This window comes from Asterias amurensis, chromosome 18 (genome assembly GCF_032118995.1).
Source record: "Asterias amurensis chromosome 18, ASM3211899v1".
Classification (NCBI taxonomy): Eukaryota; Metazoa; Echinodermata; class Asteroidea; order Forcipulatida; family Asteriidae; genus Asterias; species Asterias amurensis.
The window spans coordinates 11,767,420-11,785,558 of record NC_092665.1 but is presented as its reverse complement, the minus strand read 5'-3'; the positions used below and the strand labels follow the sequence as shown (position 1 = coordinate 11,785,558).

The 18,139-nt window shown below is 38.6% G+C and overlaps 1 protein-coding gene across 3 annotated transcripts in view; it reads right to left on the bottom strand.

The window, feature by feature from the left end:
• Positions 1-37: 37 nt before the first annotated feature.
• LOC139950801 (protein ELYS-like) overlaps positions 38-18,139 on the bottom strand; it is a 68,271-nt gene continuing 50,169 nt past the window's right edge. For all 3 annotated transcript variants that reach the window (XM_071949615.1, XM_071949617.1, XM_071949616.1), the window contains 4 exons: positions 12,288-13,004; positions 10,439-10,534; positions 8,418-8,826; positions 38-8,035 (listed from right to left, as the gene is read on the bottom strand). In XM_071949615.1, coding sequence (XP_071805716.1) covers positions 7,837-8,035; positions 8,418-8,826; positions 10,439-10,534; positions 12,288-13,004 — 1,421 coding nt within the window. In that variant the 3' untranslated portion in view covers positions 38-7,836. The remainder of the gene's footprint in view (positions 8,036-8,417; positions 8,827-10,438; positions 10,535-12,287; positions 13,005-18,139) is intronic.

Below are 18,139 nucleotides of genomic sequence, written 5' to 3'. Positions count from 1 at the left end.
TGCGAAATTATTCGTTGCGAATCTGTGACGTCAACGTTCGCTTTGCATTGGCATTCGCAGTAAGTATGAACCAGGCTTTACTTGTTGGTGAATTTCGATGCATGTGTTCAGTCACACTTACCACGTAAAGTGACCTCATGATTAACTGAGAACAAAACAGAAAAGGGAATGAAAAAGTTATAAACCACAAGGGAAACTGACTGGATAATTCAAAATTGACTAGGGTTGGATTCGAATCTGTGAACTCGCGAGTTAACATACCAGTGCTCTCCAAACTGAGCTATCTTGCCCTATGTTGGTGGTCTCCTTATTTTGTGAACATCTTTGTTCGGAGGCGACTGTTGGTAGTCATACAACCCCACAACAGCCAAGTATTAAATCCAATTTATGAAACAATCTTGGAAGCGACATTGTGAGAGGTTTTCAACCATTTTGGGTTGACAAAGAAAACTTGACTAGAGTGGGACCTGATTCTACGACCTATAATTTAATGTTTGGGTTTTTAACGGGTTGGATTTGTGATACTCGGCCACGACATTTCTTGGTCAATTTGTGAAAAAGGAGGGGTTCAAAACCCTGTTGTGAGTTTCGCTAGCTATTGCACATAGAAGGTTTATACTTGTCTTTTCAATATTGGTTATTTTATTAATTTACTTGCAATGTTGCAGAAAACAGTACTTTATCAATGTGATCTTAGACTTGTCGACAAGTCGTTAAATGTCTGTCGCAGTGAAAGCGTTCCGACTCTCCCCGCTGTATTCTCGCGAGACTGCTGGCCCCGCGAGACTACTGTCTCATTTAATGGGGAGTAGAAGTCGGCAACCAGCAGTTTCCGCGAGAGCAGTTTTTGATCGCAGAAACCTGAATCATTACCACACCACCACAACTCCACTATCTCACCGCGACAGACCATTAATGACTTGTCCACAAGTCTAATGTTATCTGTGTAGGATGTATTTATTTGATGGTTGTTGCACAATGGGAATTATTTTGTAATAATTAATTTAGATTTATAAATGCTTACTAATTTTACTTTCTTCAGTCAACTGTTGTATAAATATTTTGCATATTTTTAAAAAAACTCTAAATGGAATTTGTCTGTATAATAATTATGGTGAGAAAGGTTAATAGAGTAACACTAATAATTTAAAAAATGTTGTTTTGTATTTTGATGGGCCTCAATTTTATTAAATTGCTTGTAGTTTATAAAAAATGGTGATTATTAATTGACAAGTCTAGGGGCTTTATATCAAGATGCCGTTTACTGTAAGCGTACAATGAATGCTTAGTGGAAGAAAGTTCTTTGCAGACACAAAGCATTCTTCACAGTAGTCTTGAAATCAAGTCTGTATTTGTTAAGCGCGGTGTAGCTACGGGGATGGTACACTCATCCTTGATCCCAGTATGTGTGTGAGTTAGTGGCAAAGCGCTACCTACGACCGTTGCATGAATATCGCACTGTGACTGTTGCATGAACGGCAGAATGTGTGTTATTAACAAATAGGCAGCGCCTAACGACTTGTCATCAAGTCTATTGCCAAGCAGTGCATGGTTTCCGGGTATAAAAACGCAAAATACTTCTAACAGAGCTGCAAACTCTACCTTTATCTGCAGAAAACTCCCTGAAATCCCCCCCCCCCAATCTTTCCATGTTCCAATGAACAACTTTGAAAATCTCCCTTATTACTGAAACTTTTTCCCTATTATGTTTAAAGTGATTCTGAGTTTCCCCGACGATGACTAGAGCAAGCTACTAGTTGAAATAGTGAGACCAATTAAGAACTCACTCCGTGGAAGTAAAGTTAATAACAGTCGTCTTTAAGCTAAAATAGTAGTCCCAGGCCGATTTTCTACCTTCCAACCAAGTAGTAGTAAAAAAGCAGGACAGTTCTTTTCAGAACTGAGAAGTCTCCCAAACAATCCTATACACTACTCCGCAGTAGTAGAATATATAGCAAGACAGTTCACTAAAGAACAAAATCTACCGGGCAAGTAGACACACACATGGTGTTACCGCAAACCAAATATACATGTGTGTATCTCCCTGATTGATGTACAAAATCTCCCTATTGCAAGATGCAAATAGCAGCTATGTAGAATGTAGCAGTTGCTACTCAAAAATCATCATTCACTACCTCAATATTAAACTAAAATTTGACGCATATGAGCGCCTTGTCACAGAATGTAATCACAAGGTGCAATCTAGAATATTCCATTTCATGAGTGAAATAAAAAAGCCAGATTCAATAAGACCGAGTATAGACGATGTGACCTCTGACATCACTCGAAACCATAGCATGATTCGCGCGCATACAGCCGGGCAAAACCTTTGTGTTTTGGCAGCCAGCTAGAAAGTGTATGCAATCTTACCATGACTACACATCATTTTACCCGGCGAAACTAGTGTTTTTTTCAACAAAGGGCGGTTTGAATGTAAACATGGGTCACAGCGTCTATATTCTGCAATATATATGATTTAGTTTACACAAAACGCGTTCAGTCTAAAATATTTGGCAATTCGAAATTTCTGAACTAAATCATTCCTTGCACAAAATAAATAAACTGAGTTCTTAAAAAGGTATTACAGAAATGGGCAAACTCTTTTAAGTGAAGAGTTATAACCATTATGCGTGTTAATGTAGCACCATTTCATTGGTCCCCCGTTAACTCATCCATGCCTGGTAATCATCTGCACAGTTTAACTAGCAAAGCTGGGAACCAGCCAGAGGCAACATATATGGCATGGCACTTTGGTTGAATTACCATTTTTGTTTTTTTAGCAACAACTTTTAAGCTCAGCAAGTTTGTGACCTAAGCTTAAATTTGCTCCCGTTCTACGTCGAGTTACTAAGGATTTAAAGGACTGAGATCATTATGAAGTAATGTAAAATAATTGAAATTAAATGATGTGATTTTTGCATCTGGAATATTAACCCCAACTTCCTTGACTGATTTACTGGGATCCTTCCTCACTTAGTACCCAAACTGTTGGACTCTGATTATGATACAATGCCTAATCCCTTGTGATATATAATCAGTTTGCTTGTGCAGTCCTCGGTCCAACAGATCCAAACAAGCCCTTTCAAGGAAATGTCAAAATCCAGTCCGAGCACCATGATTAGTACAATTGCATACTACTAGTTCATTGCTTTCTAAGCTATAAAGGATTTGAGGCATTGCATGGTGAACTATCAATATATATTTGATTTGCGGTAACACCATGTGTGTATCTACTTGCCAGGTAGAGTTTGTTCTTCGAGAACTGTCTTGCTTTATTCTACTACCGCGGAGTAGATGTTCGGGGGTTCGGGAGACTTCTTAGTTCTGAAATGAACTGTCCTGCTTTTTAACTACCAGGCGGATGGTATAGAAAATAGGCTGGGACTACTACTTTAGCTTATAGGATCGTGATTAACTGTACTACTGTGGAGTGAGTACTTAAATTTGTCTCAACATTTCGACTAGCTCGCTCTAGTCATCGTCGGGAGACTGAAGCTACATGTAAAGTGATGTTTTGAAGAGTGAACATGGTTGGCTTTCCCCAGGCTCGTCTGTGATCCATTTTCTTTAATCTTTCCTGGTAAAAACATTGTAGGGTGCACTCACAACATCGTCAAAACAACCCACAATAACCTACCTAAAAATCACACCATAATGTCTTAACTTGTATGCACAAGTTGTTCAGAAGGTCTTCAAGTACCAAGGTGAAAAGTTCCAGTGAAATAATGAACCGATCCGGCCTGTCAATCAAACTGTGTGCATTCACCCATTTGACCAATCACAGCAATGATTGTGGTCGGACAAACTCAGTCATGCGTGCGCGTATATTTGGCGTGCGCGGCAGAATCATGCAGAATGTCATTGGGAGTGCTCGTACACGTGTCTTGCTCACGTGCGCGGTGGGCGGAGCTTAGTATAAAGCCGGAACGATCCATTGGCAACAAGTAACGCAGCAAGTTGACTGGTGTGGCTGGATAGTCAGTTACTGTCAAACCGAATGAAAGATTCAGAAGGACCGAGGGTTGTATGCCAAAATCACAATTACATGGGAAGGCATTTCAATGTTACCTAAGTCTAAACAATCAGCAGTAGAGTGATTCCAATAGGATTTCAAAGCGCTGCTAAAGCGCAAAAGCCCATTTCACACAAGAGCTTTTTATCCAACTATTTTGCGATTTTTTGCAACAAGGATATAAAAAAAGCAAAAGCCACTCGTGTGAAAGCTATCCTTAGTTACAAAATGGCAAACGATCCTGACTATACCGCAATCGGGACCCACTACAAAAAATCGCAACTGCGTTATAATCGCACTGCATGGCCGTGTGAAAGGACTCAACATGTAGCTTCTAATTATAAAGGCCACAAAACAATACAATACTATATCATATGTACCATCTGTGACTGGTTTCCTGCTAATTTTTGCTTTGCAGAAATTTGCAAAGCACTATCATGTTTCAGCAGCTTATGAAGTTTGGCTCACCCCTTGAATTTCATCAATGAAAGGGAAAAAGTCATTTTTATTTTTTTATAAAAGAACACTTGGAAAATCTTATCGTTGAAGAAATACTGATTTCTTTGGTTGAGTGCCGAGGCGAATTAGAATAAATCTGCTTAATACTTGTTACGTAAAGTGTTACCCGCTTCAATGGTTCAGCGGGAACATTGAATAGGACTGGGTGCGGTACCCAGGGTAAGGGTTGCAGACATACCATAATAATTTGAGTTATATGATTTTTTTTAAAGTAGTGTAATAATAATAATAATAATAATAATAATAATAATAATAAACACTTATATAGCGCCAAATCCATTAAAAATGCTCCCAGGCGCTTTACAACAACACAAATTTTAACCACAAAAACGAAAAAATTAAAAGGTCCAAAATTAAAATCCATAAATTAAGGTTTAAAGTATAAATTATCTTATTGTTGAAGGGGCACCATGGCCAAGACCAGAGCCCAATTTCATAGAGCTGCTAAGCACTAAAATTTGCTTAGCATGAAATTTCTTCCTTGATAAAAACAAGATTACCAACCGAATTTCCATTTTGTTGCCTTTCCTTGTTACTGGTATTCAGCTGTTGTATGGTTATCTTGAAAATCACGTAGAAATTTGGATGGGAAGTCCTGTTTTTATCAAGGCAAACATTTTCATGCTCAGCAAATTTTCGTGCTTAGCAGCTCTATGAAATTGGACCCTGGTGCAATAGAGGCCATGGCTTCAATGTGTAAAGCCAGGCCCGGAAGCCGTAGCCAAAGTGAATCCATTAGCACAAAGTCTATTACGCACAGTATTATTTCTAGAAGTGGTTTGTAAAATTATTATTAATGTTATGTGTCAAGGTGATTCTTTATTTTATTTCGTAATTTTGATGTTTTAAAAAAAAAGACACGTTAGAAATGTAAATATCCTGCCTATTTTTATACCGAGTAAGACTCAACGACTCGATCGTAGTAGGTTTGTAAATAAAAACTGCTCAGGCTTCTGTCAAAGTTGTCTTACTGACTCCTGTTTTTAATAGTTATCATTCCTAGTCAAACATGTAACTCATAACTACATGGTGGTAAAAAATTAATTAATTTATGTTTTACAAACTTTTCTCAACATAACAAAAGTAAATACACAAACTTTGCAGTAGGAATTCTGGTATATTTTATTAGTCGGTACAATTTAGTTTTTTTTAGATGCACATTACAGTGTGCAAGTAATTATGCTACGTGACCCAGCTTTTTCCTTAAATAGTGCTCCGCTGGCCAAATGCCAGTTAAAGCACCAAACCTCCAGTTAAAACTTGTCGCCAATTTGTCCGGCTATTTAGTACAGTATTCAAAAGCATCCCCATTTAATATGAAAGATGAACAAGTGAAAAAGCAACGGACTAGTGAAATGAAAAGTTGAAACTGGTCCTTGCTGACCAGTTACTGAAAAAGCATGCAAAATGTGTTTTTTGTGACATTGTTTTACTAATTTCTCAAAAACTTCAGCACCTCAGCAAGTACTATTTTAAGACTTCTACTATCATTATCTTCAAACTGTGTACGCGTAAGTTGAATGTAAATCTGTGGACCTTGTGTTTTGTGTTAAAAAGAGTACCCCAACTCTTGAACATGACATTGGAAACATGAAAAAGCTGATGGACTATCCAAGGAAATGACAAGCTAAAACTGGTCCTGATGACCAGTCAATGAAAAAGTTAAGGTCACATTGGGACCCTAACAACATTGCATTGTTTGACAGCAAGGACATTTCACACACTCACATATTCTGATAGAATTCTGCCATTTTTATTAAGTACAAAATTTTGGGAAAATGTTTATAGAAATGTCTAGGGGATGTTAGACAGTCCATGGTAAGGTGTAAATGTATAGTAATCGTGCGGTAGCACCATGTGTATCTATTCATTAATTCGATCCTCAACCAGGAAGAAAATATCTCCTACTGTATCACATCACCCACAACCTGCAATAAAGAACAGGTTACATTTAATGCTATGGCTGTTGGTAACCATGTTCTTCGGCGACAAGCCACGGGTTGCACAGGCAGCATGCCCACTCCCTCAAATACATGTAGAAAACAAATCTATACTTTGCTGTGTAGATTTGTTCTTTGAGAAGGCCATGCACTTAATGTACACTTTCTTATTTATCCAAACGACACGTAATACCGATAATTTCTGCAACAAAAAAATATTTTTGTTGTCAATAAATTCAGACTTTTGACTAGCAAAGGGCATTATAATGGGAAAAAAAAAAAAAAAAACTCATGTAAAATCAAATATAAGCTAGCGTTTGGTAAAAATCATGCTCTTGGTAAGCCAGGTTAAATATGTCGATTATTGACTCTCCTTATATTGCAGGCCCGATACTTGACGGAGGCAGTAGAGGCAATATGCCCCCTGGTCATTGCCTTGGTGCCCCATGAAATGTTCCCAATACAAATTTATAATTTCCTCATAGAGGTGCCTTTTAGGAAGGAAAACATGCCTTGGTGCCCTTGCCCTTTCAACAAGAAACACCTGGTCTGCTATTGTGACTGGCTCAATGCTTAACCATTTTAACCATTGTCCTTAAAAAAATACATCGTCACACGAGGGCGCTATACATGGACATCAAGAATATGCCATTTCCCTGCTAATCAAAATCTACATACAGTGGAATCCAATGGGAAACTTTGGACTATCTGCCAATCACCAAGAGAGGGCGCTCTCCACCAGGTAATGTCAACATCTTAGGAATAGGAGAAGCATGAGTGACGGTCACTGACAGCAAATACCTTGTGTTTTGCGTGTTTTTGGTTTTGTATTTAGATTTAGCCAAACTGTACTTTGTTTCTCATAACACAATGCCAGCATAAACCAAACTGTTCTGGAACAGGACGTACTGGACACGAGTTCCCCTATGAAAGCAAGCGGTGTGCATGAGGTTTTGGGAGTGTTTCTTCTGGGGTAATTAGCAAAAATTCCAAAATGCTGACCTACCAAAAAATGAGAAGAAATCTGAAAATTGGTTGTATGACAATGTATCTGATTTAATTTTCAAGAGGCTGAGAGACTTCTAAATATTTTTTGAGTATTTTTGAATGTTTAGCATTTACCATTGTTTGCTATAGGAGTTGAGCACCCTTACCTGGTAGGTCTGCTGCCCTCTAGTGGCAGAGCTTTCAAAAAGTCTCCCATTGTTCCTGCTTGCAAGACAATAATGATTTTGCTTATTTTAACTTTTTTTAGAATTCAGAAATTTACAAAATTTGAGACGAGTATTCTCGTTAGCAGCTGACAGGCCAAAAATATCGACAAGAAAAATATCTTCATATTTATGCTATTATTTAAAAAACTCGCTACCACAGTTTAACGCTACGCGTCTTGCGTTCTCGTGGCGTCCTTAGTGTCATACTATGTGGGGCCATGCGCACTACCCTTTTCGGTCGGCCTTGTTGGCTTGTTGGTGCACTGTCCATTCCTTCCTCCAGTGGGGAGATCAGGTTCACCGGGCTGTCAGTCGGCGACTGGTGAGGCGTCCCAAGTGATTTTTTGGACCTTTCATTGATAAAAAAGTTGTGAAGTGAAATGTTATTTATGGCGAGTTGTTGTGTGAGGCATTTTATAAAATTGTCAAAATGCAAACCCTAAGCCATCAAATGAACACGCTAAAGGTTAATAACAGTAATTAAACATGTACACAAGTAAACAGATAATACAATAGTGACCTTCATAAATACATTGTGTACAATTACAATTTCATCAAAGTGTGGGTTTGAATCCCATTTATGACACTTGTGTTCTTGGGCAAGACACTTAACCATAAGTTGCTTCTCTTCACCAAGGTGTTAACGAGTGCCCGTGAGGGTAGAGATAGTTCACAAGCTTCATACAGCATACTTGGCCGAACACACCCCAACACTCCAACAAACTCACTCACCTTGTCAATGGCGCAGACAAATCATAACCTCCGACCTTCTGCTCTGACCTCACCACAGGGGTCACACTCCGCCGAGACGGACGGGAGCTCAACACCGCCTCAGGGGTGTCTACTTTGGGAGTGTGACTTCGTCGTCCCCGTCTTGTGCTGCCCCTGCCGGTGCTAGGAGTGGTGACCCCTGTTGGCGGCCCTGTTGGGGTGTACCCAATACTTGTACCCAGATCCAGGCTAGGGGTGGGCCCCACCGTGGGGAGGGGGTTGTTGGTGGAGGTCAAAGGTCGTCGGGTTAGAGGGGTCGTGACCTCATCGATGACCTTGAGGGCGTGTTGGCGAGTACCGGTTCTTGAGCGAGTCTTGGGTGGAGAGAAGATGAAGGATAGGGCTGGGGTAGCTGGGAGACTCTTCCTTCCTGGAACCACAATAATAATAATAATATTAATAACCAATTATTATATAGCGCCAAGATCTGTCTCAATGAGATGCTCAAGGCGCTTTACAAGTTCGTTAAAAATTCAAAATTTAGTCTAATAAGAACATGATTAAAGCTAGCAAGGCGCTCAATAAAATTGTTAAACATGCAATAACTAAGCCAATGAAAACATGCTAAAAGTTGACAGTTACAAAACATTTACGCGAGAAACGGATAATATCATAATGGCATTCATAACTATACACTTTATAATCACAGTACAAGGCATCAAAGTATAAAAGATAACAACATTTGTTGTTTAAGAATACTAACAAATTGATAACAGACTAAGCCTAGAATACTAACAAATTGATAACAGACTAAGCCTAGAATACTAACAAATTGATAAAAGACTAAGCCTAGAATACTAACAGTTCCTGCAATCACTAAAAACAGAAAAACTACTAATTATGGAAATGACTCCTGTAGAAAGAATAGTAAAGTAACAAACATCAAAATATACACTTTAGTACAAATGTACACACATAATTGTTGAAGTCCTCGGTTTCGATGGGTAGACATCCCCTAAAAGCACAAGTATATGCACACATAAAAACACATTTGGTGTTCGATATCAGGGGTGGGAGGGGGGGCATGATGGTACCCCCTCAATTGCTTGGAACCTCAAGAATTCTATAGATGATTCTATGGAGGGGAGGGTATATTCTGTACAACAGGAAAATAGTGTGTTCAAGTGTGGGAACATACTGGAAGGGGGAGTCTACCCTCTACCCTCTACCCCCATATCAGGCACGGTCAGGGGTGAGAGTCATTACTAACGAAAGAGTCTGAAACTTTCTGATACAAAATGATGGCATTTCAACCGTTTGGTATTCCCCTGGGGTTATAGATTCCAAGGAGCTTTTGGAAACAGTATCCAAAGCACTAGAGAAGTAGACCAATGAGCAGGATTTCTTTAATTGTGGGAAAAAATATTGTCTGATTTTCTTCACCAGGCCGACATAAAAAGTCCGAATTCAGCCAAAAGTCTGAACAATCTCATCCCTGTATGGTACATGTACATAAAACCAAAAAGCATAAAATAGTCTGATCCCCTAATGATGTCAAGGATAATGCAGAGCTGGTCACCAGAGACGGCGGGGTCCAGTCAAAACACCCTCCCATGTTAGTCTGCTGGGCGAGTAAAAAACAACTTTCATAGTCACAACCAATCATGAGCAGAGTTGTAAAATCACACAGAAAGATTATTTGCATATATAAATCAATGGTTTGTTGAATCTCCATATTACTAGATTTGATGAGCACATCACAACACACAATGAATATATAAAACATATAAATCAACATGTCGAAAGTCCAAGCTAACCAACAGTCAGCTTGCTGTGATTGGCTGTTGATAAGAATCAATATTCATAAGAAAGCTTAACTAGGCACCCGACTCAGTACACAGTCAAAGAAGCAAGCAAAAGTAGATGCACAGGTACATGTATTCTCTACTCTTTACAGCCTTGAATCAAGGCTAATAAAACAAACTGAAAGATGTTTGCCAACAGAGGGCCTTGTTTATAATTATAAGAAGCTAATGGCTAACCTCTCTTTGGTTTTACTGACTCTTGCTTAACAACCTCCTCCTCATCTTGCTGGCTTGTTTCCATGGCAACATCAATCTGGTTACTAGGCTGAAAGTCTGCAAAACAAATAATAGTAACAATATTATTACATCTGTAGTGTGCCCTCTCCATTAGTCTTGAAGTCAAGACGGTAATTGTTAAGCGCGGTGTGTAGTTACAGCGCGGTGTAGCTGCGGGGACGATACACACACCCTCGATCCCAGTATGTGTAACATCGCACTGTGACTGTTGCATGAAAGGCAGACAAATAGGCAGCGCCTAACGACTTGTCATCAAGTCTACCTCTCCATCTGTGGATGTTCAGAGGTGCAAATTACAATCAAAATTCCAGCCAAATTCAAAATTCCATCAAAATAAAATGATTAAATGAAGCCTGAACATTCATAAAAAAATTCAAAATTCCATCAAATCAAATAATTTCAATGAAGGGTAAAATTTTCATCAAAATTCCTCAACAACAACGCCTAAAAATATCACAAAATTCAACATTCCATTAACATCAAATTATTCAATGAACCAGAAATACAAACAATGTACCAAAACAACACAAAAATGTAGCATAAATTAACACAGAGTGTTTTCAAAAACAAGAACTCCTCATCCCTAAAAGAGAGGGGAAAAAGATAATTAAATTGACAATCATAAATAATACAAATATAACAGTTATGACACACATGACAATAATTATATGTGGTGTTTTTTACAAGCATTTTCAAAATGTTAACAATTATAATTCAACAGATTTTGTTTATAAAGGAAAGAGCATCATAAAGAAATGATGATGGACTAAGAAGGAAAAGGGAGGCAAAGATAGAAATAAAAGAATTAAGCAAGAAAATGGCGTCAATAAATTAAGTACTTTTAAATCACAATTTGGCTGATTTTTCGGAGGGCTTTAAAATCAGAAATCGGACTCATGTAGGAAGAACGTGATGCCTGTGCCCAATTTCATAAAGCCTGTAAGCACAAAATTTTGCTCAGCATGAAATTTCTTCCTTAATAACAACAGAATTACCAACCAAATTTCCACATGATGTTCAGGATTTAAGCAAACAACAGCTGAATGCCAGTAACAAGCAATAGGCAACAAATTAAAATTTGGTTGGTAATCTTGTTTTTATCAAGGAAGAAATTTCATGCTAAGCAAATTTTTTGTGCTTAGCAGCTCTATGAAATTGGGCCCAGGTCTCAACTACATGTACAGAGGGATCCTCAGAGTTACATATTCAAAACTTTTGTTTCTGTTTGGTTTAGCTCAGGCCTGATTCTTCACGGAGGCAACAATTGACTCCATGCCTCCTGGGCCCAATTTCATAGAGCTGCTAAGCAAACAAATTTGCTTAGCATGAAATTTCTTCCTTGATAGTACAGGATTACCAACAAGGTTTCCACATGATTTTAAGGTTGAGCAAACAACAGCTTCAAAAACAGTAACAGGCAATATGCAACAAATGGAAAATTGGTTGGTAATCCTTGTTTTTATCAAGTAAGAAATTTCATGCTAAGCAAGTTTGTGTGCTTAGCAGCTCTATGAAATTGGGCCCTGGTCATTGCTTTGGTGCACTTGAAATGCTCTAGTAGAAATTTACAATTTCCGCATAGGGTGCCCTTTACCAAGGAGGAAATGCCTTGGTGCCCTTGCCCTTTACCAAAAATAAAGCATACAGGCCTGATAGCTGTCAAAATTAAAACCTTTTTTTTTGGTGGAAACTAACATCACAAAGATACAAAGAGTTGACGCAAAAATTCTTCATGGGTTATCGTTACTTGCCAAAATATCACTTCAGATTATAAAAAAAAGGTACAAACCTGTTTCAACAACACCTTCATCTTGGCTGGTAGTTGGCTCCGATGAAGACTCCTCGCCCATCTCTTCCCCACTGGTAGGCGGAGTCATCACCTCCCCATCGTGAACAGACAACAGCGACGCCTCGAACGGGACCCGGGTCGGCATGGAGCCCTCTTGCCTCAGGGCCAAGCCGGGCGTGGTCTGCACGGACATCTCCTGGTGGCTGGTCCCCGCCAGGAGGTCCATGGGCGAGGTCTGGATACCTTCCTCCGTCTGAGGGAAGTCGTCGGACGTCGTCGGAGCGGTTTCCTCCGAAGGAGGCATCTCCTCTTCCTTGTCTTCGTCTGGAGCAACCTCGTCGTCAGCGGTCGTCTCTTCCACGGCGATGACCTCATCTCTCTTCTTGGGGAGTGGGGAGTACTTTAAGGGAGAAAAGCTTAAGGCAGAGCTAAGGGCAGAGCCAAGGGTGGAGCGTTGAGAAGAGCGGGGCGTGGCAGTATGAGGTGCAACTGGACGGATTGGAGGGCGTGGTGAGGGGATAAGATCGCTGAAATATAACGGTTTGCTCTCTATCTCTTCCTCTTCCTCCTCATCCTCATCCTCATCCTCTTCTTCTTCCGTTTTATCATCAGCATCTTTAAACTCATCTTCTTCACCTTCTAACTCGTCTCCGACTTCATCTCCAGTGTTGATGTCCTCCTCTGATGACAATCGGAGTTCCAACTTTTCTGGAGATTCTGCAGAAAAAGAAGAAAAAAAAAACAAAACAGAAGGCTTGATTAAAAACAAATTTTTAGTTCAGCAAAAAGGAAGACGAATGCCGGTTAACAGGGGTGAGAGTTATAGATCTGCGCCTTGTAGGGTGGATATGTGTGCGCATTACAAGTCTTTATTATTATTATTGTTATTATTATTAGATCTTAACATTGGGTCCACATTTTGCAGTTGAAATGAAAATGTTCTGGTATTAAAAACCTTGTAATTAAAACCTCTTTGACACAGATTTTGTAATCTGAATCTGAATTATATAGTCGGCAACGCGTCCTAATAAAAATATCACACCAACTTTTTGTAGAGAAAACAGTGAAGAAATTTCAGTTTTAGATGTTGGAGGAAAACCCCTGTACAGGGAAAACCCACACAGTCAGTGTAGGGACTGCAAAACCCAATCCACATGCCAGGCTCCTGTCCGGGCTCGAACCATGGTCCACAGAGGTGGCCGGGACAGAAACCACCGAGCCAATCTGGGCCCAATTTAATAGCACTGCTTAAAAGCAGTGGACACTATTGGTAATTACTCAAAATATCTATTAGCATAAAACCTTTCTTGGTGACGAGTAATGGGGAGAGGTTGATGGTATAAAACATTGTGAGGAACGGCTCCCTCTGAAGTGCCATAGTTTTTGAGAAAGAAGTAATTTTCATCAAATTTGATTTTCGAGACCTCAAGTTTAGAACTTGAGGTCTCAAAATCAACCATCTAAACGCAAACAACTTCGTGTGACAAGGGTGTTTTCTTCTTTCATTATTATCTCGCAACTTTGATGACCGATTGAGCTCAAATTTGCACAGTTTAGTTATTTCATGCATATGTTGAAATACACCAACTGTGAAGGCTAGTCTTTGACAGTTACCAATAGTGTCCACTGTCTTTAACGGTCAGCAAATTTTTGAGCTTACTGGAGCAGAACATTTTGCTAAGGTGCAAGTGTATTTCAAAGGTTAGCAAAAAATTAGGCAGCCTTATTGCGTGTTCACCATGGATTTGCATTGTGGCATCATTTATTTTTGTGCAGTAAGCACCGGAAGGTTAGCACGCCTTTATGTGCTTACGGTTAATCGTAAAGTGGAAATCGCGCAGTAAGCATGAAAAATCGGCCGCTAAGCAGCTCTATGAAACTGGGAAGTGACTGCCCTCTAAGGATAAAATGATAACACAAAGACCAGGAAATCCTTGCATCTTGTTACAGTTTTACACCTGAGGATGTCCGCTTGGTTTACAATCACACAGGTTTACAGGATACAGGTCAGCAAATAATAATAACTTGTGCTTAGGCCAAATATATAAAAAAAAACAGTTGATCGTCCCCGTCCGCATCCTTTTTTGTGGCAGCATCCTTTTTTTGACTATTTTTTTATTTTTTGATTTTAAAATCCATCCTTTTTTAAACGGACTGGCCTAGGAGCTTTTCCCGAATCTAACATCTATGCTCTCGAACACGTACCAATAGTGTCCAGTGTCTTTAAAGGGTCTGGGTACTTTTTGTAAGACACAAAACTCAATGTCCACAGATTTACATTAAACTCACACAGTTTGAAGATAACGATGGTAGAAAGCTTTCCTTAAAATATTACTTGCTGGGGTACTGTAGTTTTTGAGAAATGAGAATTGTTTTTACTCATTTCTCAAAAACTACAGTACCCCAGCAAGTAATATTTTAAGGAAAGCTTTCTACCATCGTTATCTTGAAAATTATTTAAGCATGTAAAACGTTTTTTTGTGACATTGTTTTACTCATTTCACAAAAACTACAGCACCTCAGCAACTATTATTTTAAGGTACGCTTTCGACTATCATTATCTTCAATCGGTCTAAGTTTAATGTAAATCTGCGGACATTGTTATTTGTGTTCCAAAAAGTACCCAGACCCTTTAAAGGGAGGGTATACCTGTGATAGTTACTCTTTGATCAGTCAAGTCTCTCCACAACTTTAACAAGTTTGATATATGCGAGTAATTTGTCCGTCCACTTCAGAGTTTTTGGAAAGTTATTAGGACTTTGTCTACTACGAAACCACGTTCGTGCGAATTGGGATGCGAGGTCAAAGGTACATTAAGAAGAAGGGGCAAGGCTGGTATAATGCCAGCGACACAATTTGCTTTTCGTTTATTCACATTTTCCTTCACGTTTATTCATTCTTCAGTGCATTTGATAAATTGCCTGAATATAATTAGTATTTTCTTCAAAGCATTGATGGCATGGAGTGATGAAGAGCTTTTGAAAAGGAACAAAAACTTTGCGTGACTGAAGTTCAGATAAACCTTGTTGGAAAAACACCCCCCCAGCAGGTTTTGAACTTTTGACAGCCTTAATTTAGTTGTCATTTATATCTGTCTCTGGCTTTGTAAAGGCTCTCTTTTGAAAAATTGCTCAGATTTTGAACTCTTGACAATCTATTTTAGTTGTCGTTTGTATCTGCCATTTGGTTTGTGGCGTGTCGTGGCCGTGCGGTTAAGAGCACCGAACTTGAACTTTGGTGTTTTTAAAGCGTTACCGCTTAACGCTTTTCAGATTCAAATTTTGGATCCATTATCTTTTTAAATGAAGTTAAAGGCACCGTACACATTTGGTAATTGTCAAAGACCAGTGTTCTCACTTGTAGTATCCCGTCATAAGCATAAAATAACAAACCTGTGAAAAGTTGGGCTCACTCGGTCATCCTTGCGAGAAAATGATGAAAGAAAAAACACCCTTGGTGGACGAATTTGTGTGCTTTCAGATAGGAATAAAAGACTTCTAGCTAGAAGTCTTTTATTATTTTAGTGAGAAATTACCTCTTTCTCAAAAACTTTGTTACTTCAGAGGGAGTCGTTTCCAACAATGTTTTATACTATCAACATCTCTCCAATGCTCAGTAAAAAGTCCAATGCTCAGTAACTTAAAAACTTTAAGTTAATATTCGTTTTGAGTAATAACCAACCGTGTACCTTCCCTTTACATGTGTTTTTCCCCAAAATACTTCATACTATCAAACCCTGTTGTAGGCTTCTAACCAAGGGTTTCCATTGTCATTCATTTCAAGATCGAATACCAAATGTATACTTTATACCATCCCTTAAAAGGTAATTACTCAAAACAAATATTAACTTAAAAACTGACTTGGTCATGAGCATTGGAGAGCTGTTGATAGTATTAAACAGCTCCCTCTGAAGTAGCATAGATTTTGAGAAAGAGGTAATTTCTCACTAAAATAATAAAAGACTTCTAGCTAGAAATCTATTTTTCTTATCTGAAAGCACACAAATTCGTCCAACAAGGGTGTTTTTTTCTTTCATCATTTTCTCACAACTTCAATGACCAATTGAGCCCAAATTTTCACAGGCTTGTTATATTATGGTTATGATGGGATACACCAAGTGAGAAGACTGGTCTTTGACAATTACCAAACGTGTACCCTCCCTTAAAAAAAAAATCAAACTTTCGTTCAAGTAGCTGTTTGAGATATATATTAATTTTCAGACCACAATCGAATGAGTTTATTATTCCCCCAATACTAATTTTGTGCTGTGCCATACAAAAAAAAGTGCACATCGCCTTTGTCTGTCGTCTGACAATACTACATCGAAAAAAAGAGGAAGCCGCAGCTGCCAGGGAAAAAGTTTGCATGACCCCTAGATTCTTTTACAAGGCGCTCCGTTTTTAAAGCCAAGTCTACCCTGGCCATGCATGCACAGCTCTCCCCCCAACCTTCAATTTGCTGATCGACCAACCGTGAAAGGCTAATCTAGGGACAGAATTTCATGGTTGGCTGCACATTTATACATCAAGCTGCCATGAGTGAAATAATTGAACCAGTTTTTTGTCCTGTCTTTTCTTTTTTTTTGGGGGGGGGGGTTTGAAATTGAAATCTATCATTCTATATATATATTTTTTTATTTATCTTGTTAATTTTTGAATTTGTACGACATTGTTTATGTTGTACTTCTGCCTGTTTTATTTTTATTATCGTCTGTACACGAACACTCTAGAATAAATAAATACCCCACCCCAAAAATGATTAATTTAAATTTTAAATCTTCAACGCCACACGATAGACACAGTTTCCATGAAATTTGTTAAGTTTTAGGATAAAGGTTACCTTTGGTTTTTTTTAACGCTGATTGTTTCCTTTATAAATGCAGTACACACTGTAAAAACTAACCTGTGAAAATTTCATTTCAAAAGTTAGTATTGTTTTTGAGATAATAGAGAGGTTTCGCAAGTCTACGGATACACATATACAAACACTTTGTGTGTTCACGTGACACGTATCCGCAACTATAGTATTTGCAAAACCTCTCTATTGCTGTTTATCTTGAGCAGATACCTGAGAAACATCTCATGCAGAAACATTTCTCAGATTGAAATGTTTTTCAATTCCTCTCTCTACAAACACATTCATTTGAAGGGAACTGTCTCTCAAAAATGTTGTACATTTACAGTTGCAGTGCTTCTTACCAAATTAGCTTTCTGAAAGGCGGCAAAGACTGTTTTCAAATAAAGTAAATATAATAAATACTTCATTGAATTACTGACTAACAAAATAAACAAACAATACAGAGATAATATGCTTTATAATAAAAAATATTTCAAAAAGATATTAATTTATTATATCCCACTTCCACCCTCCCCCCTAAAAAAATTTAAAAAAATTATCATAACAACAATGTTGTATTTGTAAATCTTGTTCAATTTGTTCTAAAAATATTGCCTCCAGTTGCAATCAATCAAACAAACTTGATCTATCTGGTCCGTGAGCACCACGGTGCTTAACCCTCAAGGTGTACATGTTATAACCCGCTTCAAACCCCCTACCGCTAACCCAGCACTACCCATCGCCCTATCAGGGTCACAACACTCTGTACTCCCACTGGAAATCTAGAACACAGCAGCATGGGCTGGAAAAGGACCCAGCATTCAGCCCTGGGGGCAGTTCTCCTCATAAAAGAAAAGGAGACGGGAAAAAAATTGGAGGGGGAAAAAAAAAAAAAAAAAAAAAAAAAAAAACGTACCGTGGAAGGAAATTGGGAACAAAAGGTGGGTTGGTGGTTTAGTGTAGGTCAGGTTCTGGTACATAAGGGTTCGAGTTCAGTGAAGGATGGAATTATACAC